Raw genomic sequence first — 12,137 nt, 5'->3', positions numbered from 1 at the left:
TCTGAAACACTGAGCTCAGAGAAAGTATTAAGAGCTGGATGACAAGGGCTGGCGTGAAGTCTGGTGACCAATATTCTGATTTTGCAGAAACTGAAATTTGCCTTTGCAATTCCAGCTTTATCCCTCTCCCCTGTGGCAAGCACTGCACATGTGTGAGGGCTCATGGAGTGATCTCATGCTCTCCCCTCTCTCTCCCTCTGTCTTCCTGTGTTGTCCTGTCTCTTTTTGCAGGTCAGCGTGGAAGTCTTGGTAGAATACCCTTTTTTTGTATTTGGACAAGGCTGGTCATCGTGCTGCCCTGAAAGAACCAACCAGCTCTTTGATTTGCCATGCTCCAAACTCTCAGTGGGGGACGTCTGCATATCGCTCACACTCAAGAACCTGAAGAACGGCTCTATTAAAAAGGGCCAGCCCATGGACTCAGCTAGTATCTTGCTGAAGCATTCAAAGAATGACAGTCTAGCTGGAAGTAGACACAGGTATGCGGAGCAGGAAAACGGGATTAATCAGGGAAGCGCACAGATGTTAGCTGAGAACGGTGAACTGAAGTTTCCGGACAAAATAGGATTGCCTGCAGCACCTTTGCTCACCAAAACAGAACCCAGCAAGCCCCCAGCAACAAGGAAGAGGAGGTGGTCGGCCCCCGAAACACGAAAACTAGAGAAATCAGAAGAGGAGCCACCTTTGACTCTTCCCAAGCCTTCTTTTATTCCTCAGGAGGTTAAGATTTGCATTGAAGGTCGATCCAACGTAGGAAAGTAAAAGTTGTTTGGGGAAAGGAAATTAGGCTATCCCTTGTCATTTTTATCCAGATTACTGTACTGTAGACTAAATAACCCAGTATTTACATGTTATCATCTTATTTTAGGTTTATGTTATAACCTTGTTGTTATAGTTGCAGCTGGTATTATGCAGGAGACTGGTGCATATGTTTTTCCACAAGTGTTTGTCAGTGACTAGGTTTATCGAGAGCTACAGAAGGGGCAGTATCTGCTTCACACACCCTTAGTGGAAATGAATGTGTTGTCATGGCTCCTGTTTTCTAACACCTCGTGTAGGACAGGGTCCAGCTGTGATTTTGTTTTCTTTTCATCGCTTTGTGTTTGTTTTGTTGTTCTGGTTCCTGTTCTAGTTTTTTTGTGGGGAGGTGAGGAGAAGGGAACTGTAGCAGAGGTGTGTGTCAAACATGGGGTGCGTGTGCGTGTGGGTGTGTGGGTGTGGATGCGTGCCAGCTCTCTGGCGGGTCAGTGATGAGGTTTCCTCATCCCACGTGGATGCTGAGGACACAACCAACCCTTGGGTGTGTTACTGAAAAGGATCAGACAGTCTCTGATGTTTTCAACAACAAGCCAACTCTTACTCAAGGCTCTGCTATACATATATATATATATATATATATCACCACATTTCCTTTCTGCTTGCTAGTGCAGTTCCATTGCCCAGAGTCAGCGACGGCGGGGCTGTCCAGAGCCTCGACCGCAGGGTTTCCCTTGAGGGAGGGGGGGGGTGTGTGTGTACATGTGCATGGGTGTGTGTGGGTGTGCCTGGGTGTGCGTGGGTGTGCGAGGAGGCCTCTGGCTCTGCGGATGCGCCTGGCTCAGGCTCACTCCGGTTTCTGTGCAGTGTTAGACAAATCGACCGGGTTACGCCATTGACATTTGCTTCCACAAGGTAGACGCAGACTGCCCCTTTGAGATCACAGGCATCCATCGTTTGCAGTTAGGTTGCAAATCTTTGTCTTTAACTCTAGTACTGGTTTTAGTTCTTGGTTATGGACAACCGGTGCCACTTTTTTCAAATTGCGGTGTGTGACACAGGAATCCACTGTTGAAGATGAACCTAGAATGTCTTTAAGCACTTAAAATGCTGTTCACACTTTATTGCTGAGCATCCTGGTCTAACACTCAGTACGTACTGTATATCACTTTAATCTGCTCGGAAAGCAACAACAACAAACAAATCTCTTCAACACTGTAACTACATGCAACTATGTAAAGTTTTCTCACAGGCAAGATGCTGAAAGTTTTAATGTGGTTTCAAAGGGATGAATGTGAATTATTGAACTAGTATGTGACAGTCATTGTCCACAAAGGACTACTTAATAGGAGGCACTTTTTAAACTTTATGCTTGAGAAAGAGTTAAAGGCATATGCGAGCTGACATAATAAAAAAAAAAAAGAGAAAGGAAAAAGGAAAGAGGAAAAATCATTGTCCAGTGTTTTTGAAAAAGATGGACTTTAAAGAATCTTGCAATTTGCACATCTTGAGTTTATCATTTGTGTGGTATTCCTGCAGTTTTTACCTAATAATGTTGTGGGGTGGGGGGGTCTGAGAGAGCATAAACAAATGTAGCAATTACTCACTAACCTGCCTATGCTCTAGGCCATTTCATAGGGTTACGTTCCTTTCAGAGTTCATTTTTGGTCTTTCTACCTTATCGGCCACACAGAACCAGGTCCTACCGGGACACCTCTGAGAATTTTTCTTCAGACTTGCTGAGAGAGTTTTCCAGAAAAAAACCCATTTCTATAAGTAAGCAAGGTGTTTGTTTATTTTGAAAACAAACCTATTGTTATTTTATTATTTTTATTATTATTATTATTTGTTATTTTAATTGCATCGTTTTCCATTGGAAAGGCGACATTTCAGGAGTTTGGTACAAACCAAGTACGAGCGGGGGGATTCACGCGTTCAGTCTTTTCTTTCCCCAGGTAGGGCCGGATCCTCTGAGGTGCTGTGCACCCAACCTCCTGCACGAGCCTCGGGGAGGTGCAGCATGAAGTGTCTCGGGGCCGAGTGCTAAAGCCTGTCGCTGCTTCTTGGAAGATCCCAGTGGGATTGCAGTGGGATTGCACTCAGGCCCTCTGTGAGCAAGCGTTCGTGTTGTCATTTTTGGTTGGCGAGTTCACATCCTTCAGGTAGTTTTGAAGAAGCTGTACTCATAGGGAGAACAGGAAATCAAAGTCCGTCATTAGAAACACAGTAACCTAAAGTGAACAAATTTATTTAAAGTCTTGTTTTCCCTCTCCCCTGAAATACAGTGCTTTTCTTTGAGAGAAGAAATGTTAACCCCAAACCCCGTCTTTGACTCTTGTTACTTGTTACTTGAAATTTAGCTCACACCAGACCTAATTGTTTTTATACCATATTCTGGGGTGCACCAAAAAGTTGAAATATGTTTAAAATAGCTTGAAACTTTTTTTGAATTTCCTTGAATTTTATTAACCTCTCGGCGGGCTACCAAATAGCTGAGTGGGTTTCTTCTCACAATCACACAGCTTAGTTAGTGCTTATTTGTTAATATTTCTGCTCAGAGAAGTTGCTTAATCTTCCATATACTCTGCTCAGGGCACTTGCAATTTATTGTTTCGTTTTGTTTCCTGTTTTTTTTTAAGCTTTGATGGTAAAGGAATAGAAAGAATTACAGATTTTAGTTCACAGTCTTACCACTATTTCTGTACTTCACATGTACTTAGAAAAAAAGAAATCTCAAGTAAAACCGTACACATACACATTTGTGGTCAATAAGGAAGCAGGGGCTATTAAACTGACTGGATCTATTCAACTAACACTAAAAAAAAAAAAAAAAACATTTGGAGCAATAGGAATGTATTAGTTCTGTGCTTGTATTTCAGACTGAGGAATTCTGAAATAACTGGTTCTTTCCAAACAATTGTCCCCTTCCATGCTTTAGCTTTTGTAGGATGTGCAATACTTTACGTGCCAACTTAGACTCACCTGTGCGGTGTTAGCTAGATCTCATACCCACTTCTGACTTCCCCTGGTTTTGTCTCTTCTGAATTCTTTCTTTCTACCTTTCTCCCTCCCCCCTTCCCCCCCAGTAAGTCCCTCCCTGTCCTCCCCTCTCCAAAAACCCACACTATATTAAGGGTATAAGATTCCTTGCCCCGGGAAACATGAACCCATTTTGTATTTGTTGTTTAAAGAGATCCAGGAAGAAAAAAAAAAGGCAAAAAAAGAGATGTATTCATGTCCACATGGCATCCAGGCAGAGGGTGGCACTCACCATATGCCGAGTGCCATCTTCTGCCTGGGCACACGCACACAGGAGCTGGCTCCCACCGGGGCCAAGTCCTTTGCAAGGTGGGGCTTTGCCTTTCCCTCTGGCACTGAGCATCCCTTGTGGTGCAGCTCCAGGCCTGGGAGTGCCATCAATCCCCAGGGCAGGTGCAAAACACCACTTGCAAGCACGGGGATGCTGAGGTGAAGCCAAAGGAGGAGGCTCTGCCCCTGCTCTGCGTGGCGGCCGCTTTGCAATAGTAACTAAGAGCAGTTTTCTTTTTGTCTGTTTGTTCCTTTCCTTTTGTAGCAGGCCTCTTTAGTTTACAACGAAATGCATACAATCACCAAGAAATTAGTCAGGGCAAAGAAAAATAAAACAAGAACCTCTTTATAGGGATTTGTTAAAAAAAAATCTATTCGTCTGTCTATCTATCTATCTATCTATCTATCTATCTATCTATCTATCTATCTATCTATATATCTCTATATATACAGTGACTGTTCCTTATAGCGTCTAACTTAGGCATTGTTTCAGTTTGTCTGGGCCACATCATGGGGAATTTGAGTTTGATGTCACTTACCTCGAGTCCTCTGGTCGAGACCCGAATCGGAGTCGCTGTTGACCTATTTTACCATTTTGTACCTTGCCCTTAGACTTGCTTTCCCTCAAAGATGCAGACCTCGGGAGGAGGGGAGGGACACATGTTCCTTTTTTCATTCCTTTAATTCCTTTGTCCCCCTGTCACTTTGTTCGACCTGTTGTTCCTGTCATTTTCTCAGCGTGGGGAAGTGACATCACTACTCTTGTTTCCCTTAAATCAAGGAACATTTAGAAACCTTTCACACCTTTTACTCAGGGATGGGGCTGGTGTATGTGTGGTACACTGATGTGACCAGAAGCAGCACTTTTACTGCTCTGGAGTAGGGATGTACAATGTTACAGACAAGTTTGGATTTCCTGCATCTCATGGTTTAAACTTCGTAGATCTCATTTAGATTGCAATACAAAAGCAGCAGGCTCAGCATGAACTGTAGCTGTTGGTTATCATAAAAATACACTCTCTGCAGAGATTTATACTACGTTAAAGTGTGTTGCCAGTAGTAAAAAGGAAATGGTGAAATTCTGTTAATTCTTGCAACTGCTTAAAAAAAAAAAGCCTGTGTCAAGGAGAGCGAATTCTCAATCTTTTAAAACACTAATAGTGTTGTTTCAGAGTGGCTCTTGGTGCAATGCTCTGCATGTTATGGGACCCAGTTCTGCAAACACTTATACGTGTGTCCATGGGAGGTCTGGGCTGGCCAGCAAAGGCTGCTCAGGGGCTTGCTGTAAAGCACATGTATAAATCTTTGTGGAATTGAAGCGTGGTTCAATCAGGGCCGGATCCTGACCTTAATTGGGCAGTTGGGAAAATGTCGGGGTTGACCAGGGCAGAAGCCTTGGGCAGGTGGAGGGGATTTGGCCCATTGAAACACTTTCTGCTGTCCCAGAAACTTAACAAATGGCAGAATGAGATATGCACTTGTAGAGTTTCCATTTCTTCCCTCCCCATCATCACAGGTAGTAGCAGAGTCCACTGTGAGCTCTGGCCAGTGTTGATGTGAAAAGCAAGGGGAACATGCCACCAGAGTGGAGGCAGTAATTTCCTTTTCTCTGGTTTTTCCAACCCTCCCACTCTCCCAAATCCTGTAATACATAGCAAAATGAGAATTTGTTGATGCAGATATGCATATGTGCACACACACCCCCAGGCAGAAGTGTCTGTTTGCACACAAAGAAATTATGTGTGCATTTTTTTTATGTGTATGCCTACATGTCCACTTGATTCCCTGTCCTGAGGACAGCCTTGCTTTGTGCCCATAGGGAAATTCCAAACGCGTTGCACACCTCTACTCCAGAGTTCAATTTCTTTTACATAGACGACCTCGCTTCAGATGTGTTACCTTTACTGATAGGATCTTTTCTTGTAGCACTATACCTTGTGGGAATATTTTTTGATGTAAACCTAATTTGAGAAACTTATTAAAAATAGAAACTTTTTTTGAAGCACTCACATTGAGGAGTACAGGTAATGTTTTAAAAAATTGCACAAAAGAAAAATGAATGTTGGAATGATTCATTCAGTGTTTGAAAAAGAGATGGCTCTGTTTGAACAGTGAGTTTCATACCTTGTTTGTAAAAAAAAAAAAGTTTTTAAATACAAAAGCAGAGAAAGGCTGAAAGTTACATGTTTTTTGTATATAGAAAATGTCATGTCTAGATGATCTGATTTGTATTGGCTCTGGCCAGGAAGAATTATTACTTAAAAGGCTCTTAAAGAACAACTGTGCTTAATTTTCTGTTCGTATTACATGGGTCCTGTTTCTGGGGAATGGAGTCACGCTGTTAATTCCTGTGCTGAAAATACACCTTGGAGCAGCAATTCCTGAGTGCAGCTACCGGGCACTTCAAAGGGTGGCTACTGTGCAAAACAAGAGTCTCCCTCTCCAGTTGTATTTTGGCTTTAAGTCTCTTCCGCCTGCGCTGAGGGAGCCCCTGGCAGCCCAGAGGTCAAGGCTGGTTTTGAGGGAGCCTTGGCCGTGCCCTGGGCAGGCACGGCCCGGCTGGCCCAGGTGTGGGGACCCTGCTGGTGCTGGCAGCCCTCGGGTCAAGAGCTGCTGCCGGCTGAGCACAACCTGCGTAGTTTCCACCTGAGGCCTTTTGGTCCCATTTTCTTCTCTCTCTGGGGATGCTGTTCCACTTTTTTTCAGCACTTCCTGGTCCAGATGAAATCCAAAGAGTACAACCCTGAGCTAGAAGTGCTTGTAACAAGGTATCCTTGCCCAGCACTAGCAGCAGAATGGTACCTGAGGCAACCCGGCCCTCCAGCCCCAGTCACTGCCCCTTTCTCCCACCGCTGCTGCCAGAGCGCCAGGAACAGCTAGTCACACGGTTCCAGTGACGGTCTTGACCAATGGCAAGACTGATGTTTTTCAGAAGCCAAAAGGAGAGGATCCTGAAGCAGTTTCTGAAGAGAGGATCCTTTTCCTGTCCAAAGATTGAGCTGGGCAGCTGGGAGCTGGTGGCAGGGTGGAGAGGGCAGTTTCCGGCTGCTCTCATCCCCCTCCCCGGAGGTGACCCAATCTTTGGCTCCTGCACGCACAGGGGATGGGAACACGCCCTGTGCAAGTGACCGCCGGGCGCTCAGAAACCAGCCCCAGTTGTGTCACGGTGAAGTGCATTCAGCCAACAGGTAGTATTTATACAATAACCGTCTCTAAGGGTTCCGTAGGTTTTTTCTTGTTGTTAGCTGAAAGGACGCAAGTCTTCCACTGAGGATTTTTTGGAGGCTTCATCCAAGGTTGTTTCTTTTTTGTTAGTTTCTATTTTGAGCAGTTAAAGCTCCTGTGCCCTTTCCCTTGACCACGCAGTAGGTGTGCATTGGAAGTGTTGTTTGCAGCGAGCGGAGTCACTTGTTGAAGCTGTCCTTGCTGTGCTATGAGACTGGTGATGGGCAGAAACTTCAGGGCCCAGATTCTCAGCCAGGGTGGAGCCAGGGTGGGACCACTGGCTCTGCCTGCAGTGCGGGTCTGCCCCTTCACACCTGCTGGTGAGGGGATTCCACCCTGGCATTTGCTTTAAAAGTCCAGGGCCCAGGTACTCTCCCGTTGAACAAGCTCTGCAGAATTCTTGTTCCAGTCCACCGGGTTTGGATCTGGGCAGCTGAGGGCAAAATCAGGCCGGGGGTGGCCGCAGGTGGCTCAGACAGCCAGGCGCTTTCGCGAAGTTACTAATCTGGTAAGGCATAGATGCAACTCTTCACAACAGTCAGCTAATGTTGAAACTCACTAATGTATGTATTTGCTCCTTTTTTTTTTTTTTTAATAATGTATTAACTTGTTGAACACTGTTCTTTTCGCAGTGTTACAAAAGTGGGGGTGGGGGAATTTCCCAACCTTTTTCAGTTTGGGTGAGCTACTGAAATCCATTTTGTACTAGCTATGTCACCGCTCCCGGCAGCAGCTGGCAGCGGCACTTGGCCGAGCCGGGGTCAGGTCCAGCCATTTGACATCAGTAGTTTTTAAAGTAATTTTTTTTTTAATTGTCTAGTATTACTAATGAGGGTTGTTGCAAATCACACTTCCAGTGTAGTTCCTAGTGTAGGCCCAGTAAAAGGGATATCGCAGCTTTGTGTTGGGGAGAAATTGAGCTGACATGGCCAGTACAAAGGAGAAAATAGGGAGGGAATAACGTTTTGCACCTTATTGAAAAGAGGAGAAGATTTTAAGTGCATACAGACATAGTTAAGAGCTTTTATTGTGACAGGAGAACTTTTTTCCATATGCGTGCATACTCTCTGTAATTCCAGTGTAAAATATTGTACTTGCACTAGCTTTTTTAAAACAAATATTAAAAAAAATGGAAGAATTCATATTCTATTTTCTAATGGTGGTGTGTCTATTTGTAGGATACACTCGCGTCTGTTTATTGAATTTTATGGTCCCTTTCTTTGATGGTGCTTGCAGGTTTTCTAGGTAGAAATTATTTCATTATTATAATAAAACAATGTTTGATTCAAAATTTGAACAAAATTGTTTTAAAGAAATTGTCTGTATACCAGTACAAGTTTATTGTTTCAGTATACTCGTACTAATAAAATAACAGTGCCAATTGCAAATGTGTGTTTTTGTCTTTTATGACTGAAGGGGAGAGAGCTTTCCTAGGGACCTAATTTGGCCAATTTAATTCCCTGCCCAGTCCTCCCCCAGCCCTGCCCTGACAATGCATTTGAGAGCATTGGCTTTTATTTGTGACGATTCCCAAAGGTGGCCTGTACCCTCCTCCCACCTGTGACCATAAAACGCTCTGCAGCCTGTCAGGGTGAAGCTCTTTATTGCATAACAGAAACTTGGGAGCAGTTGGGATGATTGGGCAGCACACATGGGGGGATGCCACAGCAGAGGGAAGGGGAGCAGCATCTCATCACCATCTGAGCAGGGCTGAGCAGGGCAGCAAAACACTGAAAGTCCAGCAGTTTTTTGGCCAATGACACAGAAGCGCTTCACAGTTATCACGGGCAACGCCAGGGAGTCCTGGACTCCAAACTGATTTATGTATGAAAACTTTAGCCAGCAAACACTGGGTCAAAAAATGTTGGGGAGGGCTCGCTTAAGCATCTAGGTGACCATCAATGAAGCTAAAGCTGCAGGGGGTGGTCTGTCCTGAGTGCAGAGCTGTGCCAGCATCTACTCAAGACATGCTTCAACCCCGCTGCCCCTGGCACCTCCCAGCCTGCAGGAAAGGACTGGCCCTCTCCCACCTGCTGGCATTGGCTGCTGCAGAGGGAAAACCCCTGTTCTTGAGCCCTGGCATTTTCCCCTCCACTTCTCTTCTACACAAGGCCAAATCTGGCACTGGCTTCAAAAGCCCTCCTGGCTCCAAAAGAGAATTTTTGGAGTAAAACTGGTATTAGCAACTAAACAGCACCATCCCCCAGTGGGGATGTGAAATGGTGATAGATAGACTCTGTACATACAGCGGCAGAAAGCTGCAGCAACAAGTCTGTCACAAGAGTGGAGTTCAACAGGTATAAAGTAGGGAGTGCTTGGTTCAGAAAAGCTTCAAACTCTCATCATGTCCTTGACTGAAAGCACCTGTCCCAACACAGTGGGGCTTGGCCAACAGCTGCCATGTTTCTTCCTTATCCCCATCCTTTCTACCCCTGCTATTGAGTAGCTGAGACAGGCACATTTTATATGGGAAAAGCTCTCCCAAAGGCAAATAGAGGCTCTTTCTGATCCTGCCTTATAACTCTCCATATTTACAGGGCGTCCCCATCCTACATTCAACCCCACCATGCCCTAAGGGAGAAGAAAGCGACACCAAAGCACAGCCAAAGCCCCTGTCCCATGGCCAGTGGGGACTGGCTGTTCCAATGAGCAGATGGGAATGTGATTCTCCCAGAGAATGGAGACCTCTGTGGCTTGTTTTGCATCTATCAGGATGCTGGCTCAAGCCCACCCCTTTAGCAACTGCTCACTGGGGAGTGAGCAAGGCCACTCCTATGCCGAGCCCTTCCCTCCCAAGGAGAGTTCTGGTAACCAGGCTCTGTGGGCAGGAGCCCACCCTGCAAAATGTGCTGCAGCAAGGCAACCCCAGAGCAGCACTGGGAGTGCCAGGGGTGTTAGAGCTGTGTCCTTATGTTTCAAGAAGCCACAGGCAGACATGCTCAGCAGGGATTGCATAATGACAAAATGTTGCTCTTTTCAGCATCCCCACTTGTAGGTCTTTGGTATGTTAAACTGCACCCCTGTGGATCCAGTGGGAACCTCAACATTGCTCTTGGGAGCTCAACAATTGCCTGGCTGGGGGAAGCAGGCATGGCCCTGGCCTACAGTACAGACTGTCACACTCACAGCATTCCTCTGGACAGGATGGGGTTGGAGTGTAGGATTAAAGAAGATCTGGTTATGCAGAATGACTCAACATTAAGCATTATTAAGCACTTTAAAAATTTCATTTCCCACAAAAGGACACCAAGTAACAAAAAACCCAGTTAGATGTGCAGGTGAGGTAGATCTACAAATGGCACATGGCATTTGTCAGTGGTTGTGGTCTTGGACCATCCTGCCAGACAAAGTGTGTTCCTGGCTCCCTCTGCCTCAGTTCCTTGTGGGAGTGGCAGCAGGCTTGAGCAGGGTACAGGACCTGGAGCTAAGTGAAGATCAGGGCAACAGCTGCAGCACAGGAATGGGTGTTAAAGGGGACTCCAGTGCCTTTTTTTGTTTGTTTGTTTTTTGTATTTTCCAGCCTGTCTCAGAGCTGCACATACACAGTGTCAGTGGTAAGCACTGACATAGCTAAGGGTTATTCCTGAACAAAATTCACATATAACTGGGTGAGATGCAGACATGCCACTAGTTCAGCCTTTCTGCATCTCATTTCTCTCTCCTGCTCACTTTTGGAGAGGAGAAAATGAAAGAAAATGTGTTGCTTATCAAAACAGTGGTAAGACCTGCTATTCAGAAAACCAAATACCTAACATCAAAACTTTATCAATCACCATTCATGACATCAATGTCATTCACAGACGAATTCTGGGGACAGCTTAAGAATAGCTTGTCCCTCTCCTATTAGTCACTGATCAGAGTTATGCGCAGGAGGAGAAGGAAAGGAGGTGGAAGAGTGGCCCCATTTGCCACACTGGTTGAGAGGCAGCCTCCCTTGCCCCCAGCACCTGCCCTTTGGAAAAGAAACTGTTCTGAGGCCATCATGAAGCTGCTTGGTTTGGTGTGCGCATGATCTTTTAAAAATATGTTTACAAATATATATATTTTCTTATATGCATATGTATTTCTTAAATTCCACTTAGAAATGTAGCTAAAAAAAGTAGAAAAGCGTTAGTGAGAGTGGGCATGAGACCAGCAGAGTGCTGCACTTCCCACATGTGAAGGCACCAGTGTGGAGACACACCTGTGGTCAGGCCTGGGCCGTGGTGGTCCAACCCTACTCCTGACAGAGGTGTCCATTTGCTTCCCCTCTACCTCACATAAATAGAGAACAGTGCTGTCCCACAGCTGATGCAGAGAGGTCACACTGCCCTGCTCTGGGCCTAGTGCAGCTGAGAGCAGTACGTGGCCCATGGTGCCTTTCTGTGGTGGAGAAGCCTGGCATTCTCTTAACATGATGCTTCCAGGCTGGAGGGAACAGAGATCAGGGCCTGGATTCACAGGGCCTGCATCTCTTCTGCATTCACATTCCTTTATGATATGTGGGCAAGACAAATGGTCCTTGCAGCCAGCACAAGCATAACCTGTGCTCACATTGGCCCTCGTTCTCTTCCAAAGCAGAGGAAGAGGTCATCCCACAATTAAGAAGTACATCCTACATATTAAATGAAGACATTTAAAATACCAGGCAATTTAGAAGATACCCTCTGCTTTTTCTAATGTGTACAACACACTGAAAAATCACCAGGGATCAGCTTGTGGCCTGGATTTGCTTCTCAGCATGGTTAACTGTACCAGTCCTTGTGATTGGCTTTTTGAGTGGTCCAGCGTATGAATTTAATTCTAGAGTTTCTCTTTGCTATTCCTTTTCCTACAGATCACTTTTTTGCTTTTCAAAGGAAGCCTGC

At 45.4% G+C, this 12,137-nt stretch overlaps 1 protein-coding gene across 2 annotated transcripts in view; it reads left to right on the top strand.

The window, feature by feature from the left end:
- The window catches only part of ATXN1 (ataxin 1), a 155,504-nt gene extending 154,143 nt beyond the window's left edge, over nt 1-1,361 (top strand). For both annotated transcript variants that reach the window (XM_031056984.1, XM_005420981.3), the window contains one exon: nt 232-1,361. In XM_031056984.1, the coding sequence (XP_030912844.1) occupies nt 232-762 (531 nt within the window). In that variant the 3' untranslated portion in view covers nt 763-1,361. The remainder of the gene's footprint in view (nt 1-231) is intronic.
- Nucleotides 1,362-12,137: the final 10,776 nt, after the last annotated feature.

The sequence above is a fragment of the Geospiza fortis genome, unplaced genomic scaffold (genome assembly GCF_000277835.1).
Source record: "Geospiza fortis unplaced genomic scaffold, GeoFor_1.0 scaffold104, whole genome shotgun sequence".
Taxonomy (NCBI): Eukaryota; Metazoa; Chordata; class Aves; order Passeriformes; family Thraupidae; genus Geospiza; species Geospiza fortis.
The sequence above is the reverse complement of the archived record's forward strand: the minus strand, read 5'-3'. Positions and strand labels throughout refer to the sequence as shown.